General features: G+C 41.2%; 1 protein-coding gene across 1 annotated transcript; it reads left to right on the plus strand.

The window, feature by feature from the left end:
- The first annotated feature begins 1,725 nt into the window (after positions 1-1,725).
- On the plus strand, positions 1,726-17,867 carry LOC146646719 (glutamate receptor ionotropic, NMDA 3A-like). Its single transcript, XM_085391126.1, has 2 exons — positions 1,726-2,518; positions 16,766-17,867. The coding sequence occupies exons 1-2, from the start codon at positions 1,985-1,987 to the stop codon at positions 17,027-17,029; spliced, it is 798 nt and encodes a 265-aa protein (XP_085247252.1). The 5' UTR covers positions 1,726-1,984; the 3' UTR covers positions 17,030-17,867.
- The last annotated feature ends 7,789 nt before the right edge of the window (positions 17,868-25,656 follow it).

Below are 25,656 nucleotides of genomic sequence, written 5' to 3' on the forward strand. Positions count from 1 at the left end.
CAAGAAGATTGTAAGATTTTTTTTAAATTATCCAAATTATTTACTGTGCATGTTTTATGTCATCAGTTATATGTCTCATAAGTGCCAAGAAGCCATACATAATCAAAATATAAAATAATTTTTAACATTTCTTTTTCTCTTTTTATCTAATGCACATAACTACAAATAGCCCTAAGTAACAATGTAAAATGAAACCAAAGAAAAGAGAAAAATGTTTGCTCAAATTGATAATATATCATTTGGTTACATAACAGCTTCAACACCCTGGTCCGCTCAGATTTCCACATTATAATGAACTCGGTTTCCAGACAAACATTATCACATTTCACTACGTAAACAAACAGAAATATATTTGGAAAAACGCGTTTTTCCCTCTCCTCTGCCCAGCTTCAACAGGTACCAGAGGGAGAGTGTGTGAAGAGTCATGCAAGTTTAATGCTGCCGGTTTCTGCCGTACAACAAAGCCCACAGTGTTGGTTTTCATCTTTCCTCTATTTGGAGCAAGTGGAGCATGAGGCGAAGGAGGAAAGGTAAGGAAACACTCTTTTCCCCAACTGTCTCATATTTGTCAGTAAATCGCACTGGTATCACATCAGGTCACCCAGTAGGCTGTGAAATGACTTGTTGATCCCGGGAATATGTGTGTGTGCGTTAGTGATAGACAGTCAGCGAGAGGCAGTGATACTTTTATCTGCAGGTTCGCCAAGGAAACCTTTTCAAGCCAGACCTCACAGTGAAACGGCCCTGCAACTTCACCCCATGCCAAAGCCACAGAGAGTGAGAAAGAAAGAAAAGCAGAGACGGGACATTAAAGGCATCACTGGTGTTTGACAAACAGGGAATTATCAGAAAAAGGGTGTGCGGGGACTATGAGAACTCAGCACCACCAGCCCAGATTTCACCCGGTGGACACAAAGATTTGCTGAATGTTCCGCTCTAACGATGGCAAATTAGATCCGGGGGACAGAGAAGTGAGTGCAGAATGAATGAAAGGAGTACTGAGCACTGTCCCTTGCATGAAGCCATATTAGCATGCACAGTAGATCTCTTTTATGGCATTGGCGCTGTCCGTGGTGCTGAAAAGACGTGGTTACACAACGGGTAATGTTCTACTTGGACCTGGCAGGAACATCGCGATCCGGCCTGCAGAGGTGCTTAAAAGTGGCATATTACATCAGAAAATGAATGGCCACCTTTTCAAAAAGGATTCAATTTGAAAAAAAAAACAACAACTTTCAGTCCTCTTTTTGCTTCGAATCAATCTTTATGACACTCACAGCAGTCTAATACTTTTTGTGCTCGGAATTTGTGCATTTCCGAAAGATCTTTGCCATCAATAGCTCTCTGTACAAATCTAAGTCATCTAGAAGCAGCAAACTTATTTCTGTATTTGATTGTCTGGCTGGCTTAATACTATTGTAATACTCTCTCTCTCTCTCTCTCTCTCTCTCTCTCTCTCTCTCTCTCTCTCTCTCTCTCTATTTAACGGCAAATTTTCCCCGGGACCCGAAGAAGCGGAAGAAAATGTTACCCGACGAATTTTCATTAAAATTCAACAAGAGGCAAGCTCCGTGAGAGGTTAGATTATTGGCGGGCAGGCTCTCTGCGCGCGCGCGCGCGCACACACACACACACACACACACACTTGGAGAGACGCTCACACACACACTTCACAGCTGGTGTGCCTTCCTCCAGCAGAGACTGACAGAAGCGGGGCGACCGCACTAAGCTGTGAGCGCTCTTTTCTCCTCTCCTCCACCAAGCGCGTCTTTTACTGTTGACATAAAAACTTTGAAGAGGTGAGAGTCGAAACGTCAAAACGCCGACAAATCACCGTCGACAGCGCGCATCAACAAAGAAGAAAGGGGGAAAGAAAAGAACCATCAAGTCTGAGAAAAGCGGTGGAGCCGGGAGAAAGAGGGAGCTATGCCATCTCCCGCCGAGCAGAGCCCAGTCCTCCAGTGTTGTGTGTCGGAGCTGCAGCATGGTGTCTCTTTCTGGACTCTGGACCTACTGCCTCGCCCCGGGGAGAACTCATCTCCTTTCCTTCTCTGCCAGAACGCTCCTGCTGCTTCTCTTATTAACCGTCTCTTCCTCCCCGGACGCCTGCTTCCCTCACCCACAACCTTGCCACATTCTCGCCCGGATAGGACACACCGTGCGTCTCGGTGCGCTCTTGCCTACCCGACAGCCGGCACGGATACAAAACGCGCTCAACCGCGCCCTGGCCAGCCTCCGGCATCAAGGCGGAGGGGCAGACTCCTCCACAACAACCTCTCAGCCACCTCCTCTGCTGCCCTACAACCTGAGCTTGGAAATGGTGGCTCGATCGCCCGCGGGAGGGGACCCCGAGTCATTGTCCCGTAGTGCCTGCCAGGACCTGGTGGTCAGGGGTGTGTCAGCCGTGCTCGCCTTTCCCCGCTCCAGGGAGGAGCTGATCCAGGTGGAGTTTCTCTCCTCTTTCCTGGAGATCCCCTTCGTATCTATCCTGGAGGACACAGAACCCCTTGTGACTAAGGTAGGAATTGACGCTGTGTGTCTTTCCTGGCCGTCACTGTGCACCTGTAGCAATCATCTTTGAAAGATGACAGTGAAAAATGGTTATGTGTGTATATATCATGGCTTTCATCTTTCCAGCATCTTGCACTTCAATTAGCAGCATGCCATGACCTAACATAATTTCATCTGATTCCAAGAGCTGACATTCACCAGTAAGTCATTGACTGACCCATTAGCCTGTGGCATGGATTTTGTTATCTGAGTTGGTGCAAAATGCTTCCTACTAGCCAGATTTTAAGGCAGGCTAAAGGCAAATGGACAGTGTAAAGAACTGTGATCATCAGAGCAGTTACACTAAAGAATGATTAAAATAATACAGACAGAAATGGTGATAATGTTACATGGATAATTAATTTTAAATAAAGAGACATTTTAGTGTATCAGACTTTAACTTCTAGCACTGTTGCCTTCTTCCAGCAATGTCTGCTGTTCAGACTGATTTTAACTGAGCTCTGGTGAACCTGCAGGCCCTTAACATGCATGTTTAATATCTGGTCACTCTGACTTGGTATTGGACTGAACCCCCGAGCGAGGTGAAAATTTCTCTCTTTCTAAGCTCTTTTCTCTGTGAATCTATGTGCGTATGTGTGTGTTTGTGCCAGAAAGGATGTGTGTACTTAGAGATTGCTTCTGGCACCTTTCTGAGCCCATTCCAGCAGTTGAAATACTGATAGACAGATGTCACGGAGAAGTGTGGCTCACTCTATTAGTATGATCACATATATGCTATGTTTATGTGTGTACGTGCAAATTAGGTAGACAACACAGATCTATGTGTGTGTGCAATGTTAGTATTCCCAGCAGAACTGCCAGTCAGTCAGTGCAGCTTCTGTCACATTTGCCTACATAAAAATGTCTCTATCCCACTGAGCAGCCAACTGCATCTCTAAGTCACCACAAACATATGAATGCATGCACTTTGCACACACATATTTAACTATCACCATCATGTGGGGTGGGGGTAAGTCTAAAATCTTTGTCCTGCCACCTCTCTTTGCCAACAATGGATTGCTTATTTCAATAAAGGTTGCATGAATGAGAAGTCAAACCACTTGATGAATGTGTCGGCAGAGCAGGGAGATAAGCAGAGGAGAGTAAAAGGAGAGAAATTTAGGAGATATGAAGGGGGGAATAGAAGGGGTGAGCTGGAAGAGAGAACAGGGTTCTTTTTTTCTATAGAACTGTGCCAAGCAGTCAGAGGGCAAACAACAATCATCACTCTCTTTCTTTGTCTCTCTGTGTTGTAGCGCTCCAGTATTTTTAGCCATAATTTCAAGCGGCATTTGTGAAATGAAAGCCTTTTTTGGTTAATTTTTGTGTTTAATGCTACACAAAAGCTTCTCTTTTTTCTCCTTGGTGTCAGACTAATCTTTCTTTTTTATTGAAGATAATGTCCAATCTTATGATGGCTAACAGACAAAAAAAGGACCAGAAAGTGGAAATTACTCCCCAGAGAATAGTTCTGAGTACAGCGTGTGACCAATAAGTGCTCTCCAAAACAAAAAAAGACAAATACAGCCATTTTGAAACACTTATTTAAAAAAAACCCTGCATCTACTTCATGTAAAACATTTCTACCTCCTTTATGATCTTGTTTTTTCGAACTTTCATGTCAATTGGGTAGACTGCTGAAAACATTAGCTCGTTAGTTAATAGCTGGTTTCTTGTGATTCTTCTTTTCTTTTGTGATTTCATGTTTTTATATATGTGTTCTCATTACTGTCATAGATTTTGGACTGTGGGTGGACAAATCAAGCAATTTTAGGAGACTGTAAGAAATCTTAAAGGTCAGATTTTCAAATTTCCTGAATTATGAGACTAAAATCAGGATAATTTCACCATTAAAAAATACAGTTGGTTTGGTGACGATAAAATAGCCTTTAGTCACAGCCCAAAAACAGTTTGAATTTCAGGAGAATGGCCTGTGAAGGAGCGTAGTGTGTTTTCTTTCTCTCACACCCTAGGGTGCAACTCTATAGAAAGGGAGCAATGTGGGAATTTAAAGGACGCTGGCAGGAGGTGGGACAGGATCTTAAACACACACAGAGAGGGCAATGACGAGTGGGTTAGGTCAACAGGGAGGCAAATTGTTAGCCTGTACAAACAGGGAACAGTGCACAGGTTTCACTGCTGATAGGGGGAAAACACCCAAATCAGAAGATATGATTCTAATTAAAGATGCTATTTACATTCTAGCATCAGGAGGGCGGAGAGCTCCAGAGATGGGGGAGGTGGGCTGGAGAACAGCAGAGACAAAACAAACGGCTTGGCCAAAAAAAATAATAAAAAATCTGTCACAGATTGATCCAAATGAGAAGGGGAGGGTTTTTGTTTTTTCAAAAGAGAGTCTTTCCTCCTGGGGTTTTTAAATTGTGGAAATTCTGCAGGCTACTGGGAATTGAGCCCATGTTTTTCTGGTGAACAGATACCTTTCCTGGACATCAGAGAGGGATAGAAAGACACAAAGAAAGAATAAAAGAAAGAAAGAAAGAAAGAAAGAAAGAAAGAAAGAAAGAAAGAAAGAAAGAAAGAAAGAAAGAAAGAAAGAAAGAAAGAAAGGTTCATGCACATTTAGAAAAAAACCCAAAACTAATTCTTCCCTTTACCTGCCAAAAGAATACTACATCAATCTTAAAACACCACAGAAAGCTAAAAGGCGACTTGTTGACTTGTTTTCCTCACAGGCTAAACAGACTTCCTCAAGGTCAAAGAAAATGTCAATGAGGGGAAAGAAAATACAGTCTTTCACAAATTAATTAGTGTGTGGCACAGTTTTATTTTTCTTTCGTGACAGCTAATTTGCCATATTTCATGTTTCATCTGACGACAATAACAAAAGAAATACTCTTCCACGTCGGGGGCGTCATGTAGCATGCGTGACATTTCTTGGAGGTTGTGACGATAGATTTTCCTGACTACCTTTAAGTGCGCCCAAAAAACTCAAACCAACCAGATGCTGAGGGGTTGAAGGGTTGTCATCATTATGCAAATTTGTCGCACAAATTGTCACATGAAATTCTCTATTGTCAATTATTCCCATGTCACAAGACTGAAAAATATTTGGCACCACTGATGAAACAGAGACATGAAAGGGCACAGACAGACACGGGGACAGAAAGACAGCCAGAGACAGGGGTCGTCTGTCCGTCTGCGTTCTCCTCTCCCTTCTTAGTCAGAAAGAGCTCTGGGACTATGTGATGTGTCTCAGTAAGGAAGTGCTTATTCTTCCAACCTACTTAAGCTAATTAGAACCACTGTATGACCCCTAACTGTAAATCTCTCTCATCCATCTATGGCATGCAGAATGGGAGGAGAGGAGCAAGGAAGAAGGGACAGAGAGGGGTGGGGAACGAAAAGGAAATGGACTTCTAATTCCCATTAGGGCCATTATGGGCATTTTGGAAGCTGATTTTTTCATCAGTTGCTTTTCATTGATTCAAAGTAAGTAATGAAATTGAGCATATTTGATATTTAAGCAAAAAAGTCCAAAAATAGCTTTGATTAAACCATTATAAAATGGGATGGGGTTTGAAATCGGCATTCTATGGATATGTTGGGGTGTGTTGGTAATAGTAACAATTTAATTCTGTTTTTTTTTTTGTTAAAAGTTGATGCAATTTGCCAACAGACATAATTGAAAAGAACATCTATGCATTTTTAATGTGGCCAGCCTTTTTTCATGCACAGTACTACCAAACAATTCTGGATTTGCTGATGATATCACAGGAATTATTTAGTGAGATCATAATTTCTTTTTTTGAAAGTGTATTAGCGGAGAGAGCCGAAGGAAATGGTTTTGCTGATTTCTGAGTGTGATTAGGTGAGAGGGGTGGTATGAAGTGAATCCATTATTTGTCATTCTCCACAATTGGAACTGAGTTCCTGCAGCTCACTTTACTCCCAGTTGCCATTGAAATAAACCTTGGATTTTTTTCCCCCATAAGGTGGAATGTACAGAAGTCTATTTCACAGACTTTAATCCTGACTAACATTCATATTTTTCCCCTTTGTAGTTCCTTTACCTCAATTATTTCCACAAGGCATTCCTCATATTATTATATTCCTTTCAATAAAGAACGGTGTTTTATTCCTATTTCATAAAGCCTATTTTGTACTAGCCTTGTATACATGCATTATGAGTACAAAGGCATATTTTGCTTGACCCAGCTTGCACCTGTTACATTGCCGGTGTGTTTAGTGATGCTGATAATTAAATCTCAATCTGAACTGAGCTGCTGAACCTCAAGTCCCACAGAATCGCAGCATTAACAGAACGCCATAACTGCAAATGCTGACTATCCCTAAACTGTAATTACCACAATACACACCACAAAGTAATGCAGTGTATTATTCATGAGGTCTTTACTGTTTATGATTTGAAACAACCTTTATCGTTCTGTTGGTGAACTACTTTCCCTTCTGCAATCCATCCATCCCACATTCTTTCATTAAGTCTCTTCTTTTTTTAATGACATACCTCATTCTGCTTAGTAAAATGAAGATTAGTACAGTAAAAAACCCAATTTGCGACTTTGAATGAAATTACATTTTAATCCTGGGACCCTGCTGAATAAGACGCATTGTGGCTCAGAGCTAGCCCTGCTCTCAGAGGACACACATGCTGCAAACGCGTTCGCACACACATCTGCACTCCCGCATGCACATCTGCAGAGAAATGCAAGTACTGGCCTCACGCAAAAAAAAATGTATCTTGCATTTATGAGATTCATGCACGCACAGAGAGTCTGCCCTGTGCTCACTAAAGGTTATTAAGCCTAATGAGGCTTTACAAGGCCATGCTGCCTTTAGTGTTTTCTTTGAGATGATGAGGGGATTTGTGCCGTAAAACCACAGTGGAATAAACGAGTGGAAAGAGAGGGACAAAAACTTGTGCCTAGCCAGCGCTGCAGGGAAACTGACAGCTTGGGACAAGCAGGCCACTTAATGCAAACAGCTCAAAGCTTTTTCTTTATTAGTACTATGATGACAGTTCAGCGCGGTCTTGACTGAGCCAGATTAATTGAGCAGAGCAGAAACAGCGGAGTATGTATTACCAAAAGGACTCTGGGCTTGTTTGAGCTGCTCACTATGGCATTCAAGTTAGTGTTCTAATGTTTGTCTTGTGTTTTTGCCTCTGGTAAAACAAATGTCTCCAGTAGTTCCACAACAATTTTATGTTACTCAGTGGAGCTAAAAAGTAAATGAAGTAGACCAGTGATGGATGGAAGCAAAAAGCACCAGAATGGCTGTATATATCAGCAAGCAAAGGAGATGTGGTTTTCATTATAATGAGTTAATAAAGGAACTGATGGAGGTATATAGGGATAAAGAAAGCAGGAATTGGTCCATTCTATACTCAGAAAGAAGGGAAAACGTTGAATGGGAGAATATGGAAGTAGGGGAAAGTGGTAATCAGGTGCTAGGAAATATGAGAATGGACAGAATATGCGGAATTAGAAATCGCATGAAAAAACTACGCATCAAGCAAAAATTAAGGAACATTTGAAGGATGAATCTTGGAAAAAGGGAAGTATATTTCAGAGAATAAGAACGTGACTATGGAAAAAGGGAGGCACCAGGTAGAAAACAAGGAAAGTAAAGAGATAAGGGAATAAACTTAGTGTAAATAAACAGGAAAGAATCAGGAATGAAAGAATGAGGCATGGGGAGAAAGTAGTTATTTAGAAAAAAGGGAGGGAAAGCAAAAGGAGGGAAGTGGGATAGAGGAATAAATAGAAAAACTAGTGAAGGGTGGAAAAAAAGAAGAGGGATCAGCAGAGGAAGGAGAGTTCAAAGGTTGCAAGAAATGAAGAAGAGAGGGTGGAGGTGCTGGGAGGGAAAGTGGTAATGCTGGGGAAGGCTGACAGCAGTCCCACGACTTGTGTTTTCTCTTCCTTTGCACAGTCTGATGGAGGCAGTTTTATCTACACTGTGCTGGTTCATTAGAGGATTAGTGAGTGATAACTAAAAGTTATCTGTGATTGAAAACACCTTCACTCCAACACGTGCACACACGTGGACATGCACACATGTACACACACATTCTGTTTACACACGAACACACACTGTGCACATATAGATTGTACTCATGCAAACTTATTCAACTTCCCAAACTTATTCCATTTAGGGCTGGGCCATATTATACCGTTCACGGTAATACCGGTATAATGTTAGGCTACGATAGGAAAATGAAATATCGCGATAGAATATGAGTAAAATGCGCATGCGCAGTGCCTTTGTTTTCATACGCACATGGCCGATTGTTGAGTGAAACAGATGAACCAGAATTGGTTTGTAAAAATGGTGCAACTTCAGTGATGTGGAACTGGTTTGGTGTTTTTCCGTCAGATACACAACAAAGCACATTTTTTTTGCAGAACATGCAAGCGGCCGTCGGACTAAGATGCCCTTAAATCTGGGAGTAATCTGGGTCCTAAACTCCGTATGCTTCAGGTCAAACGAACACTGCAGCATCACTAAGAGTTAAAAACTGTCTAAATTCTTTCATCTTTAATAAAACGATCAGCATTGCTGCTTTACCAGGTGTAACTATGAAGTTTAACTTCCAGGCATCCATGAAAACAAAATGTATTACATTTAACGGAGTTAGAAGCTAGCAGGAAGCTAGCGGAAGTTAGCTCGCTAGTTTCGCTAGTTACCTAAGCATGATATTGCATGTTCTGACTGAGAGATTTCTGAAAAAAATCAAACGTACAGCTCTGCTATCACTTCCAACATAAATGAAGACAGGAAACTAAACAGCAGTGACGTTTGTAGGGTTACTGAAGTTGGGCTAGCTGGTATATAATTATGTGCTACGTGATCGCTAGCGACACAGCTATGTTAGCATAACATAAACAGTGAAGCTGGAGGACAAACACTAACACTTTCCCACTTATAAAAGTTAACGTTAAGGTTCCTCATGGTTAGAGACAAATGCAATCGCATGGCAGGATGCTGTAAAAGGACCAATCTTCAGTCAGGAGAACAACTGAGATAATCCATCCACAATACGAGGTTAGTCATTAATATACTGCAACAACATGGGAATAGAGCAGCTGCCAGAGAATTCAACATTAATGAATCAATGGTACAGAAGTGGAGGAAGCAAGAAGAATGAGTTTAATAAAGTTTGATTTATCTGACTGCTTTGTTTCGCTTAATGTGCCTTATAATCCCGTGCACCTTACGGTCCGAAAAATACGTACTGCACACTGCAGTTTAATGTTGCAAAGCACCTCTTTTTAACTTCAGTGGATATTATACATGGTTATGCTCAGGATATGTCAGCCCATTTCTACTGGAAATGCCTTTTGGTTAAACTTTCAGCAAGGAATTTGCATTTGCACTGTTACATTTTTATAAAGCTTTAATGTACATAAAAACCAGCTTCTTGTTTAAGTGAAAATAAATGATAGGTTGTCTTTTTGCGCTAGTAATGTTGTGGAGTTGTATTTTGTCTCGCATCAATTATATCGTCAGTTATATCGTTATCGCAAATTTTCAAATATATATCGTGATAAATATTTTTGGCCATATCACCCTGCTCTAATTCCATTCACCTAAAGTTAGTGCCATCTTTCCCGTTCTGCAGAACCTGCGATTGTGCAGCAGTTGTTTGCCTGCATACACACATGAGAATGTGTGTTATAGTTTTTCATTATGTGGCAACTGAGGCAGAACACCACAAATCTAGGCCAGGTGGGCTTCAGTGATAAGGGCACATCGGGAGACAACACACACACATTTTAGGACCTCCTATAGGAGATCCCATAGGCATAGGTCAGGGGTGAAAGACAAGCAGACGGGAGAGGCAGACCAGTGGCGAGACAGGGGAGAGAAGGTGAGAAAGACATGCGCTGATGTGAGATTAAACAGATGCTGACAGATGGCGTTGGGGCATAGCTGAGCCACTGCCAGAGAGACAGGTTAGCCAAACACAAGATGAGAAAATGGGGTAAATGTCCAGAAAGGGGTAAGACAAAATTCAAGTAATAAAAGCAAAAGAGTAGGAAAGAGAAACAGATAGAGAACCAAACAGAATTAGACAGATAGCAATTCCGACAGGGTGGGGTGGGAAACAAAGAAAGATTAAAAACTGAGAAAGAAATAGCAAAGTGAAGTGAGCAAGTAAGTTAGAGATAGAAAAGGAAAGGGGGGACCAGGCGGTGTCAGAGAAAGTGTGACAGAGCCAAGAGCTGTCAGGGATGAAGTTATTTGAGAGGCGGGTGAGGCACAGACAGAAGATTGAAGGATGGTAAACCCCAAGGTAACTTCTGTGTTCCTTCTGGGATATTTATGTTGGGAGTTGGCAAGAAAACAGGCATGATTTAGAGCCCATCTGGTTAGGTTTCAACACCACCTGCCCACAGAGGAAAAGCTGTCTGTAAGGAGACATACAACAGTGCACCAGTGGCACTCGTGTACACACTCAAACATGCTTCGTTACATCAGTTACATGTGTAGAAATGGAACCATTTCCCTCGATTTGGCTGTCCTCCAGTTTTGGCATTTTAAATTTGAGTCTAAATGCTGGGATTTAGGGCAATGCACAGGATCCTAAACATAAACGATATCATAAAGTTATATTTTGGTCCAATTTAGTGTATGTTTTGGATGCTAAAGATAAGAGTAAGGGCAAAATGAAAATGGTTGCATAGCAGGTCACAGCACTGAAAAAAGAGAAACCAGTTATGTTTGTGGATGGAAAACTTGATCGCCTTGTTTAAAGGAATAAAAATCTTTATGTAATGAGGCATGACCATAAAAACTATAAGCCTACTACCGCTTTAGCCAGATCACAGAATAGAATGATGATTATGGAAATCTGGAATTTGTGCAGCGTTTTTGTTCACTACACTCTGACCTCGCCACTCCCCACAAGGAAACACTCTACTCATCTCAGCAGGGAGAAGGGATTTGTGTTGGTGTGTGCAGGCATGCAGCAAAAGAATGAGCAGAGCACTGACAGCTTAAGTACACCGCTGTGATTGAAAGGGTTTCTTGAGGTATGTGATCACTGCCTTTTGCTTGTCAGTCTGTTTGTCAACAGGAAAAACTACAGAACTGGATTTTATGAAACCTGAAGAAGTATATGGAGCACGGCCAAAACTGAACTTTTAAAATTAGGCATAAATCTGGATTATCTTGTTTAAAAATTACAAAAATCAGGGAATTGGCCTTGGTTGAACATGAGCTTGAAAGGGCCCTTTCCATTTGGTTGTGTGTTGCTTTTTTAAATGCAGCATCTAACTCAAGTGGGGCTCCTGTAACTAGCTTGCAGGTTTTAGTTTTTAATTTTTTAAGTGGAAAATTTTGTTAACGATATTTGTGAACACAGTTCACAGTTCAGCACAGCTAATATTCCAGTGCATTGTTTTGAATAATGGATTGTCCATCAAACTGGTTTGGGCCAATGGGCAAACAACGGTTTTACTACAAATCCTGAATAGACTTGGATGCTACGTTTAGTGCTCTGTATGTTCACGGTGTCAAACTACCATTAGCTCGCTTTCTTCAAATCAGTTTGTGGTGTTTGTGGTCAGACTGCAGAAACAACAAAAAACTAATACAGGTTAAATTGTACTAGTATGTCTCAAGAAATTAAAATATTATGAAAATTGTTTTTTTGTTAAATTAATTAAAAAGGCAGACCTTTTCATATTTTACATTCATGTGACATAAAGTCAAATATTTCAAGTTTGCTGATTATTGCTTTTAGCTTGACTGTAGTAAAAATGTAAATAACTGTGGTAGGACTTTTCTTTATTAAAGCCTAGAAATAATATGGTAAAGGTGGAGTAATACGGTTGGAACAAGACTAAGGTCATAGAATGTTATTACCATGTAATTACAATAAAATGATTATATATATATATATATATATATATATATATATATATATATAAACATTTAATAGCATTCTAATGTGTCATGGTGTCAAAGCATCAGTGTAGAAAAATTATCATTTCCCTCAGTTTCTGACCTGTTATTAATGTTATTAATTAACCTGTTATTATTCAGTCGCTTTAATTTTAAAACTGTGTATATACTGTATATTCTGTGTATTCATTATCTCACTCTTATTGTCTGTTTATGCCCTGTCCTTATCTTCAATGTCATGCTGTTCTGTTGTATCTTAATTGCCCCTTGGGGATAAATAAAGACTTTCTGATTCTGATTAACCATGTACATAGAGTTCAGTGTAATATTACTCAGGTAGAACCACTGTTTGTGCACAGTAGTCACTTGGGATCACCATCTATTTGGGCAATTAAGTGGTAATAAACTACTATTTCCACATTCTTGCCTTTTTGTTTCCACTTTGTTGTTCCCCTATTACCACATTATCACTGGAAGCTGCACTAGAAAGTGCAACCAAAAACAAATAAATCGGAACTGCATGTCTGACGTGAGTGAAAACACCCTCAAATTAAAGCTATGTAAACTTGGCTCTTGTTTCAGCGGCAAATGCAAAATTACGGCACATGCTTCGGACTTTTCTAAAACTCTCACACAATTCCACATTTACATTAATATTGACACGATCTCCCCGTAAAACGCATGTCCTATCCCGTGATTGCAGGGACCTACTGATGCAAATCAATACATAAACTCTAGTGTTCAAACGCCACGACAGTCGCAGCCACAGCTCTGCCCCACACATGCGTGGATAGGAATGCCTCAGTCAAACTGTATCTGGGACCATCCATCACACACAAGCAGTTGTCATTTCTTGGGAAGTCATGTTTCTCTCACCTTCTCGCTTTCTGTATTGACCTCTGCGTTTGAGCTGGCTCCATAAAGCAGAGCAGAGCGGAACGACAGATAAATCCTCGTCTGACTGCAGGTGCAGGGGAAACGTCAAGATGATCTGATATTCATTTGCACAACATCTAACACATAAATACTATTTATTGGATGAGAAGAGACATGCAGACATGACACAACAGAGCAAGTCACTACAATATACAAGGTAGCAGGGAAAAATTTAAAAGGGCGAGTATTGAAGGCAAGTGATGTGTGAATTTCAAAGTGAGTTTAAATGGGATGACCCACAAGAAATAAAGAGATGGAGAAATAAAGAGCTAAAAAAGTGCGATAGAGAGAAGAGAAATAGGATGTGATCAATTTTCCTTCTTCATTGTCCTTCACTATAGAGGACAGTCCGTCCTCCAGATAGCGCTAAAGCAGCTTCCCTGTCGCACTTATCTCCTGCCAAGTCACGCAAGAGAGCGGTGCAATATTTCACTCTAATTCAGGTAGTAGCATGCATATATCTTGCATCTAGCTGCTCATTTTCTTTGTTGTGGTTGAGGGACAACTGAAGAACACCATAAAATTACTATTTGTAAAACCTTTCAAGATAAATTGTATGACCAAAATGTGGACTGTTTGGACACTTATTGAGATAAAATGACAAATAGCATGACAAGAAAACAAATCACTTTTATGCCTGACTGCCATATTTTCCCGGTACAACAGTGTAGGCGTGTAGGTGTGAACAGTCAACTAACTTCACTTGGGTTGTCATGTCATAACATTTTTATGCTGTATAAAAAACAGATTCCCTGAGATGTAACAAGGTTGTTGCACCGGCAAACAGTACAAGACTGAGCAGAATCAATAAGTTGTGAAGTACCTCAGGCAAGGAAACGGAGTCAAGATTTTTTAATTGAGAAAAAGGGAATGAACAAATATTGAATTGTGTTGTTCTTTGTTTTCTTTCTTTTGTTTAAAAAAAGAAGCAGCTTGTGGCATTGTTTTTTTCTGTGTGTTTCAGCAGTAGAGTGGCCGTGAGGTTTTGCTGGAAACCAACTGTTTATATTTTCCCAACTCATGACACCAGAGTGAACTGGCACTGAGGCATGCAGGTGGAATGGTTTGGTAGAAAGATCCTTTTCAGGCAGGACAGCTGGGCAAAATGGTTGGGTGGATATATCTTTTTCAGGCAGCCCGCCGTTGACTACTGCTGACTGGGACTTGTCAGGTATTAAATTGGACTGGAGGAGCGATATCTCAATTTTAGCTGAGATGCCCGCAGAACGAGTGGATCGAAATCTGTCCTTTAAAAATGTAAAGTCTCATTTAGGACGATTGGCATGCGACGTGTGATAATGAAACACATTTGAAACGACTGAACTGTTTCAGAGTAGAAGCATTTTATGTCGCCTTTTGTCACCTAGCTGGGTATGAAAAGCAAAGGAAGGCAGTGCAGTATCTGAAAATATGAATTCCTTTTTTAGTGCAGTGCACAGAAGAAGAAAATTAGCTTTCATCAAATGACTCCTTCAACAGAAAAAATGGGAAAGGCATAGAAGTCACACTTTGTCCTTGTCCAAAAGGCTCATTGTGCTTGAATATCAATAGCAATCTAAAATTATACATCGAAATAATCAATTGCAGGCTTACAGCTTCCAAATTAATTAAATGATTATGAAACAGCAAAGTTGGGCAAAGGTTACATAAGGCATTATAAATGTAATCCTCTGAAACTCGCAAACTTAAAATACAAGTCCCACAATTCTCCTGCTGGACAAATGGGGTTCATTTTGCAAGAGAGATTAAGTGTTGAAATTACAGTTTTGAGTTTTATTTTTACTCATGCTTAATAAATAGTTGGATTTACATGCAAGTCAAGAAGGAGAAATGGGACTTTCCTGCCATCTGTGTTTTTTGCTTTTCTTTTATGGCGCAAAGAAACAAAGCATAGCTTATGAGTCAGCAAAGCAATTGTGGCATTGGACATTCCCGCAGCAGTCACTCTCAGACTTTGTTTAACAGTGTTAATTTTCCAAATGGCACCATAGTACAGATGCAGAGTTCATTGGCACGCTTTTCAGCTGTAGTTAAAGGATGCCTGATAGACCAGTACGTGCTTGAGCTGTACATTCCACTTCCTTGTCCACTCTGTCACTCTCAATCCAACCATCGCCGCTGCATCAACAGAGAGGGTTACAAGTTGACTGCCAAGGCAGAAGCTCTGCCAATAGCACTGTTTGTGCGCCTGTGTCTTTTGTTGTTATATTGGGTGTGAAAATGTTTGTTGTGTCAGCTTTGGCATGAATGCGCTGTCCTCACTTTACCGTATAAACAGTTGAGTTTGAGCTCAGGTTTTATTTTAGTTTCACACGAGCTTCCTCGGCAGATTTTATTGCCTGGATCTTTTGAAATAATAATGTTTACTTGTTCATTTCTGTGAGTCCTTTATAGATGTCGTGTTCATTTTGGATTTAAGGCTGACTTTTACTTTTGTTTCTGAAAAGATTGATTTTTTTAGCCACCCAGAGAGATAGGAACAAGCTGAAAATAAACACCGAGTTGCCCAGCAGACACTAAAGATCACACTTAGCATTTATCTGGATTAATGGCTTTTTAACTAATGCAAGCTTAACAGTCACTCTTTGCATACATGTAGTTTGATCTTGTTTGGAACAAGTAGTTCCAAATTTAATTTGCTTGGCATTTGGTGATGGACAGGTGGAGTACAGTGGGTTAATCAGAGTCTGTTTTCAGCGTCTGGAAAGGAAGATTTATCAAATAAAGAGTTGGTGTTAAATGGGACTAAAAATTCAAAGCGTTCTTATTCCAGGATGTTAAAATGTCACCGATGTTCTGTCACTTGTGCTGGTGTTCCGGAAATACAGCGAGATATGCTCTGTGATGTCTGTGTCTTAGACACAGAGAGATAACGGTCCTCTTTTAAAGAGTGATGCCAAGTTACTTGTTTGCCCGCCAGGGTATCGCAATTCACAGCCTATTAAGGACCTAAGTGTTTTGCATTTTGTTTTCATATGCTGATTCATTGTGACTGTTGCTTGCTTTTTTACTTGCTTCCACTCACTGCTTGGGCACCAAACACTACTTCAGTGTTTCCCCTAGGCTGGCTGCATTGGATGAAGGGAACACTGTGCTTGGTTAGGTTAAGGAAAAGATCAAGATGTGGGTTAAAATATATTGTGTTAAAACATAAATCCTGCATATTATTGTAATGACGTGTATGCACAAGTTCAATAAGGAAGGAAGATATTTCCTAAGTTTTTGGCTGCTAGTCTGTTCTCTACATCACTACCACGTTCCCATGCTGTCAGTCTCAGTGCTAACACCATTACCCTAGTCCAGTCATCTTCTTGCCTGCCTTCATTGAACCAATCAGCCTCCACTCTGCATGGTTTAAATTTGTGCTCTCCGTCACTCTCCCTTTCAGAATTGTGCAACCCACCTCCTCCCATCTCCACCTCAACCAAGTCACCCAGAGCTCCATCCAAGCCTCAGTCTTCATCTTCACCACACCTCTGCATCTAGGGGGTGTCCTGTCCTGTCACCCCTGGGATATGGATCTGCCATGATGGGTCATCGGATTCTAATCACCAAATACATTCATACATTTCTCTGTCTCAATAAATCATGTTCAGTTCTTCCATATGACCTCTCCTTACTGAACTGGTCGTGCTCTACTGGTGTCTCTTGATGTAGTTCTTTGCAAGCATCTACAGTGGCTTGCAAAAGTATTCGGCCCCCTTGAACTTCCCCACATTTTGTCACATTACAGCCACAAACATGAATCAATTTTATTGGAATTCCACGTGAAAGATTAATACAAAGTGGTGTACACGTGAGAAGTGGAATGAAAATCATACATGATTCCAAACATTTTTTACAAATAAATAACTGAAAAGTGGGGTGTGTATAATTATTCAGCCCCCTGATTCAATACTTTGTAGAACCACCGTTTCCTGCAATTACAGCTGCCAGTCTTTTAGGGTATGTCTCTACCAGCTTTGCACATCTAGAGACTGAAATTCTTGCCCATTCTAATGTGCAAAACAGCTCCAGCTCAGTCAGATTAGATGGACAGCGTTTGTGAACAGCAGTTTTCATATCTTGACACAGACTCTCGATTGGATTTAGATCTGGACTTTGACTGGGCCGTTCTAACACATGGATATGTTTTGTTTTAAACCGTTCCATTGTTGCCCTGGCTTTATGTTTAGGATCGTTGTCCTGCTGGAAGGTGAACCTCCGCCCCAGTCTCAAGTCTTTTGCAGACTCCAAGAGGTTTTCTTCCAAGATTGCCCTGTATTTGGCTCCATCCATCTTCCCATCAACTCTGACCAGCTTCCCTGTCCCTGCTGAAGAGAAGCACCCCCAGAGCATGATGCTGCCACCACCATATTTGACAGTGGGGATGGTGTGTTCAGAGTGATGTGCAGTGTTAGTTTTCCACCACACATAGCGTTTTGCATTTTGGCCAAAAAGTTCCATTTTGGTCTCATCTGACCAGAACACCTTCTTCCACATGTTTGCTGTGTCCCCCACATGGCTTGTGGCAAACTGCAAACGGGACTTCTTATGGTTTTCTGCTAACAATGGCTTTCTTCTTGCCACTCTTCCATAAAGGCCAACTTTGTGCAGTGAAATCTTTTTGTAGCCTAAGCCTGTTTTAAATGTCTCAATAACTTTATCCCTGACCTGTCTGCTGTGTTCTTTGGACTTCATGGTGTTGTTGCTCCCAATATTCTCTTAGACAACCTCTGAGGCCGTCACAGAGCAGCTGTATTTGTACTGACATTAGATAACACACAGCACCGTGGAGGGAACAGCCATCCATCATTTGCACTATGAGTTTAGTGCACTCTATTTAGTCATTAGCACTCATCAGGCAATGTCTATGGGCAACTGACTGCACTCAGACCAAAAGGGGCTGAATAATTATGCACACCCCACTTTTCAGTTATTTTTCTGTAAAAAATGTTTGGAATCATGTATGATTTTCATTCCACTTCTCGTGTGTACACCACTTTGTGTTGGTCTTTCACATGGAATTCCAATAAAATAGATTCATGTTTGTGGCTGTAATGTGACAAAATGTGGAAAAATTCAAGGGGGCCGAATACTTTTGCAAGCCACTGTATATTCATAGCAAGTGGGCGACCGTGGCTCAGGGGGTTGGGACTCGCATCTGTAACCGGAAGGTCGCCGGTTCGATCCCTGGGCTCTCTGCCCTGGTCGTTGTGTCCTTGGGCAAGACACTTTACCCTACTTGCCTACTGGTGTTGGCCAGAGGGGCCGATGGCGCGATATGGCAGCCTCGCTTCTGTCAGTCTGCCCCAGGGCAGCTGTGGCTACAACTGTAGCTTGCCTCCACCAGTGTGTGAATGAATAGTGGTATTGTAAAGTGCCTTGAAAAGCGCTATATAAATCCAATCCATTATTATTAAGTGGAAATGAGAGATCCATCTATCCTTTATTTATCACCGATTGCAATATTCATGGCTGAAGTGTACCCTGCTGATATTTATTTTTTCCTGATTCTGATTTTCTTTTTAAAAACTCTAACGTGCAGCATATACGGAGAAAAACATTGTTTCTTCAATGTAAAATATTTTTTTCATAATACAAATTACAAAAATAATTAAACCTTACAATTTTAGCCAAAATCTCAGGTACCAGATGTCCTTTCACTGGATAATAAAGAGCTCTGCTACAGGAAAGAAGTACAAATAATTCCCTGAATATGAGTTCTTGTACACCCACATTTACCTGACACGTTTTACCTTACCAAACAAGAAAAGGTGCAACAAATTATATTACAAAATGATATAACTAAATAAATGTCATGTACTTGCATAATTTTAATTTTTATAAATTAAATTTTCACCAGATAAAGGACATCAATCCTTTTCTCTTTATCACTTGTCTCCACAGCTTTAGCTTTAGCCACTTTTCTTTTGTTAGCTTTTATTAAAATCTACATGTTAAACCTGGTGAGGGTGAGTTAAGTGTCTAATTACATTTGCTATTACAAACATTTTCACAGTGTTCGAGTCTTCATTAACAACAAAGAGCTTCCACATTAATGACGTGTTCTCATGTGGTTGTGAGTGTACACCTGAGTTGCTGTGTGCATGTTGCGCATGAATGAAATAGACATTTCGCTAGAAATCACAGATTATGGTTCCTGGTTGGTCAGTTATCTTATCACTATGTCCAGGTAAAACTCTCATTGAGATTAAAAATCTCTTTTTCATGAGTGACCGCCAAGAGGAGCAGAGATCTAATATTGCAATAACCCAGTGTGTTGCATGCACATATCTGTGACACAGCAGTTTTTAAAAAAACACCAGTATTTGATGCTCCGTGAGAATGAGCATCAAACGAGAATAGATTTGAGTGACAATTCTCTTTCGGTTTGTCACTACAAGTGACAGCTTTCACATACTAATTTGATCCACTGCTGATAATGTTATTTCTAACTTGGTTACAATTGTTGAAAGCCAAATGTATTCCATGAACGATTCAAAAGTATTCACATTTAACAATTAATTTCAGCTCAGAGTTTTGAACAAATGTGATTTCACCTGGCTCCTTTCTGCTTCAACAACAAAGTCAGTGCACATATTTGTGGATATATACGTACAGCAGGCCATACACTAAAAGAAATGCTGGTCAATTCTTGTTCCTTGGTGGCACTTAAAGAATGAGATATTGATTGCAACACACACAACTTATTTTCCAGCTTTACGTAAATCAGTTTGTGATTGACAGTTTCTGGACCCGGAGCTGTCCATCCCACTGACTGTTGATACCTATATCCACTTTCCAGCCTACCAGAGGTTTAACCCTGCTTTCAAACTAGCATCAGTTGCTTCTCCAAGAGCTTTTATTAACAGTGGACATTTCCAAAACCTAATAATATTGCTGGTTTCTCTCTATAGCATGCCTGGGATTGTACAAGCCTAAGTGATTAGTTTTACAGCAGCACAAATCGCTCTGAAGTAGATTGTCAGCGGTGAGTGCAGGAGGTCCTCCAGAGGGAAAACATTCAGTCCTCTAGCTATTTAATTATGAGGGCAACAGACCCTTGGGTCCATGGCTTCTTTCTCTCACAAAAGAGGCTCACTAACAAACTCCGGTGAATGCCTTTGATTGATCTTCAGGTGGCCATGAAAAGAAAAAAGACAGTTACAGAAGGAGGGAATGGGAGAGGAGGAGAAGAAGAAAGCAGAGAGAGAGGGGGCTGGAAAGAAAAAAGATGGAAGGAAAGCAGAGAGAGGGATATCAGCAGGGAGGGAAGTACTGTATGGAGCCAGGAAGAGAGAATGAGGGATGAAGGGAAGCAAGGCATGGATAGATGGCTGGAGGGATGAGTAGAGAGAAAGAGGAGGGGATGTTGGCGTCTTTTCTGGCACGGCAGTTTCCTGCACACACAGAATCCACACAACTAGAGACAGACCCAAGAGGTGCATTTGCACACATGCTGACACAAAAACACACTTTGTTAAACTGGTGTTAGGGCTTCCACTGTATCATGGGAACAGAGATGTGGATGTATTTGCATAAGTGGGTATTATACTCTGAGCCAGTGGACAGTAGCGATGGCTAAAGTAGATAAGATAATGCTTTCATTCTCTCTTTCGCTCCCTCCCTTGCCCGGTTGCCACACACAAACTCTCCATTTATTGCTTACTGACTTTTTTTCCCCCTCTTTTTTTTACTCAAGGCAGAAAAAATTTCTTCCTGCTCTTCTTACTTTGTCTCCCTCCCTCTCACCAAACAAACACATTCATCCTGTATATTTGTTGTGCAGTTAACACTTTTCACACCCTCCAACTTCTCCTCTTATCTCCTTTACTAAACTCCCAGTGTGAGAACTTTTTCAATTATCCCTGCCTCTACCTCTGAGGGTGAGGGACGAAGGCACTGTTTTGGCAGGATAAAGAGCCCGCAGAGGAGAGAGAGGGGAGAGGGGAGGGGAAAGAGAAGGGTGGAGGCAGGAGGGGTGGGAGGAAAAGAGAAGTTAAGGGAGAGATTCCGCAGTGACTCCGTTCCAACAAGTCATCTTTCATTTTTATGACTTCAATCAAGTGTCCTTGAAGCCTAAATACACCCAGATCATGCACTCTTATCCTGGCTCGAAGACTGGGATACCTTTAAGTATAATAATACCTGCACTGCCCACTGTGTGCACAGATTTTAATGACTGTCAGTCTAGCCCTGTCATTTAATAGCAAATAGTGTCCTGTCCCTGCTGTGCTTGGGCACAAATACAAAATGTACCCCATTTACTTTCATTTTTTTCTCTTTGTCATTGCCTCTAAGTGAGCCTCACTCTCTTCTACTCCTTCCCACACTTTTTGCTCTCCACATCCACCTCTCATTTCTATCACTCACATGCACACGTCTTTCTCTTGGCAGGACACCACTGCAGTTTGTCACAATATGGTACTGGAAGCAGTGAGAGTACCTTTGTTTCTCTCTATCTGTGCGTGGGTGTGTGACAGAGTCTGTGTGAGGGTGAGAGATAGAGAGACATGTGTAAACTTGCTGAGGATGTAACCTTGCCCAGAGAACTCTGGCTGCAGAAAGTCAACTGTCACCTTTGTGTGTGTTCCACTACAGTTACAGAGTTATAGGAGTGTGTAATTCCATCTGTCAGAGTCTACCTCAGTCTGTGTGTGTGCGTGTTTTACGTGTGTGTCCGCGCACGAGCACGCACAGCAGGACTCTCTCCTGTTCCTTCGGGCATTCCGATTCCTCGTCCCATTTTCATCCTTCTCTTTCTTATTAAGACTTGTCTTCTCACCTCTCTGTTTCTCCGTCTCTCTCAGTTTCCTCTCCATTTCCTCATTCCTTTCGCAGCTTCGTTTTTCTCACTTCTTCTCCCCTCTCCACCTCTACTTCTCGGTCTATCCATCTTCTCTACTCTCCCTTTTTGTTTTTGCCTCACTCACCCTTCCCTCCTGCTTATCGCTTTCCTTTCCCCTATTTTCCTCCTACTCATTTCCCACCTGTATGGGACTGCTGTTCAGAGCCATCGAGCCGAGCGCTTGTAATACCCTGACCAGAGTTATTTAGCCGTGATATGACAGGTAGGGAAATGAAATCACCACTTGGGTGTGTGTGTGTGTGTGTTTTTCGTTTTGTTCCCCTTTACTGTTTCTCCTTCCCATTTATGAGACCCTGCTGCAGGGCTATTTTTAGTCAGCTGCCACCTTCTCACTGGCTTGTAAAAGCCGTCCACCAGACGTTCACTTAGGCAGAAATTCTCTATTGTGATTGCGGGATTGATGAATGTTATCTGCAGTGGTGTTTTGGAATGAATTTTAAAAAACACCTTCCCCTCTCTCTCTCTCATCGCTCCAGCATTGCCTGACATATATATTATAAATATTTTAAAACTGTTGTGTATCACATATTATATTAAGTCAACTCCGACTCTGCTTTTGGCTGACAAATGAATGATGATAAACGTATTAATTCATTTACAGGTTTGGATTTAGGGACTCATATACCACTGTCGTTTGGTTTTAGGATAGGCTTGGTTTCAGCTGGCCCATCAGCATTGTACAGAAAGAAATGCTGTCTATTACCTGACAGTGAATAGATTCACACTGTTTTGCCTCGAGGCAGCACTCAGGACCTTCTTGCCTCACAGCAAGAAGGTCCTGAGTTCAGTTCCACCATCAGGCCAGAGTCTTTCTGTGTGGAGCATGTTCTCCCCGTGTCTTTGTGGGTTCTCTCCAGGTACTCCGGCTTGCTCCCACAGTCCAATGACATGCCGTTAGTGGGAATAGGTTCATTCTAAGTTGCCCATAGGTGTGAATGTGAGTGCGAATGGTTGTCTGTCTGTATGTGTTACCCTGCCTCTCACCCTAAGAGAGCTGGGATAGGCTCTCTTAGGGTGCTAAAGTAGTGCAAACCCTGGATAACAAGGATTTTTCTGCTTTTCATGGGTTGTCTCTTATATTTCCTAATGATAATTTTAGCCGGACTGTGTTTAATGCGTTAATCACATGTCCACCTTTTTATGTTCTGCATTTTAACTGAGTTGCCCTGTCTTGTTAATTTGTATGCTTTAGAGTTAGCAATCTGATGTTTTTTAGTTTTTCCTTTTTGTATGGTGCAACATCAGCTTGTTACTAGGCTAGGCACTTTTGATAAGGTCCCCTCTTTACACTTATGCATGTCAGTAAGAACTCCAGGACACAAAAATAAAGTGCACCAGTAAGATTTGCAGTGAGATCCGTTTAGTGAGTAGTGGGTAGCAGCCCCGGGCACTCTTCAGTGCCCCAAGTTGGCCATATTGATTTGTTGATTTAGTGGAGCTGTTGTTTTTAACTATCTAATATTGTGATTGTAGATTAATTTTTAAGAAACATATTAAAATAAAGGAATAATTTGGTTTTAATTTAAATAGATTTTTTCTTCTTTTATGGCCACTCAGTCCTAATTTTGATTGACTGATTGTCTGTGTGTTTTACTGCCAGTTTGTAAAATAATTCAGCATTATTAGATTAATGTTTCATGGGGTGGAATTTCCTCGGGTGGTGGTTTTGGTCATTTTTCTTAAAACCTTTGTGTATTTGATCAAGGATAAAAAAGGACAGCTGCTCAGTTTGTAGCTATGCTATGCTGCAAACCAATGATACTAGAAAAAAACAGAGTCACAGAAGTAAAGTAAAGTAAATAAACCAGAAGAAGGGCTTTTGAAGTTGCATCCAAAGAAATTTTGTCTGTGATGCTCATGCTTTTGCCAAATCTCCGTTCTCTAGTGTTGTGCAGGTTTGTTTGGTAACAGACAAGTTGGTCACCCCAACTCATAAAAACAAAAAGTAGATTATGCTCCCTGTGGTGCCCCCAAACTCAGTGTTCGATAACCAAACAGAAAAGGAATCAGAGGTCCTGATTCTATTGCTTTTATACTCACTTCCAAACATTTCACACACTCTGAAAGGATCCCATGCCAGTCCTAGAACCATAAACACCCCCGTGGATCGATTTGCTCATGCTTCAGTAAAGCAGTAGGTGTACAACTCTTGTGGTCATGGATACAAGTTTGAATTGGACTGTTACTGCTTGGAAAAAATGTGTTGGGAGTAAAGTGTAAGGATCTTCTTAAGCAAAGTGGAAGTGGCGTGAAAGAGGCAAATTGAGAAATAGGGCGAACGTGACAAAGCTTGAATGTGGTTCCTGGATTAAAATGCAGTTAAAAAGAAGAAAAACTTTTCTGAAAAGGCTCTACTCACCACAACCACTCTTTTCTGTAAATCAGAAGAGCTGGCACAAAGTAGAGCTGCTTTTGCACACCATTTCCATCTGCATGATTTTTACCAAGCTCAGGGGCCCAACTGAGGTGACAGATCGCTCCCAAGGAAAGGACAGACTGCCTGATGTTCAAGAATGGAAGACTTGTGAATTTCTGATCCGTAAATGTCATTTTATCTCTTGGCTATCTTTCAAAAATTCATTTTCTGTCTCTCTTAAGGGTGTAGCCTTTCACAGACACACTTGCACGCATTCAATCTCTCCTCTGTCTCCCTCCCTTTCCTTTATCCGTCAGATGCTTAATCTGATATTAAAGATACTCCCAAATGCGAAGCTACCCTTCAGAGCTCCCATTTACCACTACGACACATGCATACCTGCCAATTACACTCCCTCTTCTCTCTTCCCTGCAACTGCTCTCTTGCTGAGTATTTTATACATATGGGGACACACCTGCCAAAGGCACTGATTTCTCCACCACCTCCTTTCTCATGTGCATGCACGCACACACACACACACACACTTTGACCTGCCAGTGCCACAAAGCATCTTTTCCCTTTGAGCAGACTCCCTAAATATGTCAGGTGGGGTATAACAGGAGGTGAAGGAAGAGGAAAGGTTGATGCTGGGGAAAGAAGGGAATTGAGTGAGAGATGCACACATCAGACATGAGGAGGATTTCACTTTTGCGTGAAATCACGTTATCAGACTGGTGCAGGGTATGCCAGCTGGGAGAAGAAAGCAGCAGGAGGAGGAGCTGAGAGACAGGAGGGGGGGAAATGTCTGAGACAACTGTAGGCTTTCATATCCTGGCTACAGAACATAACACATATTGAAAGGTAGAGATTTTTACATTGATGAATTATTACTAGAAGGACTTCCAGACAACCAAATGGATAATTTGGATGTGCACATGGTCGGACCAAAGGATGGCATGTCAATTTCATGGTTACTTTGTTTTGTATGCCAACGTAAGCTTCAAAGAAAAGTCTTAGATAAAAGGCGGTGCGTATAATCACCAGCACACTATGCGCTCACACATGCTCGTGC

This window comes from Rhamphochromis longiceps, linkage group LG19 (genome assembly GCF_057381845.1).
Source record: "Rhamphochromis longiceps isolate RC_006_pf linkage group LG19, R_longiceps_female_GT1.1, whole genome shotgun sequence".
NCBI classification, from domain to species: Eukaryota; Metazoa; Chordata; class Actinopteri; order Cichliformes; family Cichlidae; genus Rhamphochromis; species Rhamphochromis longiceps.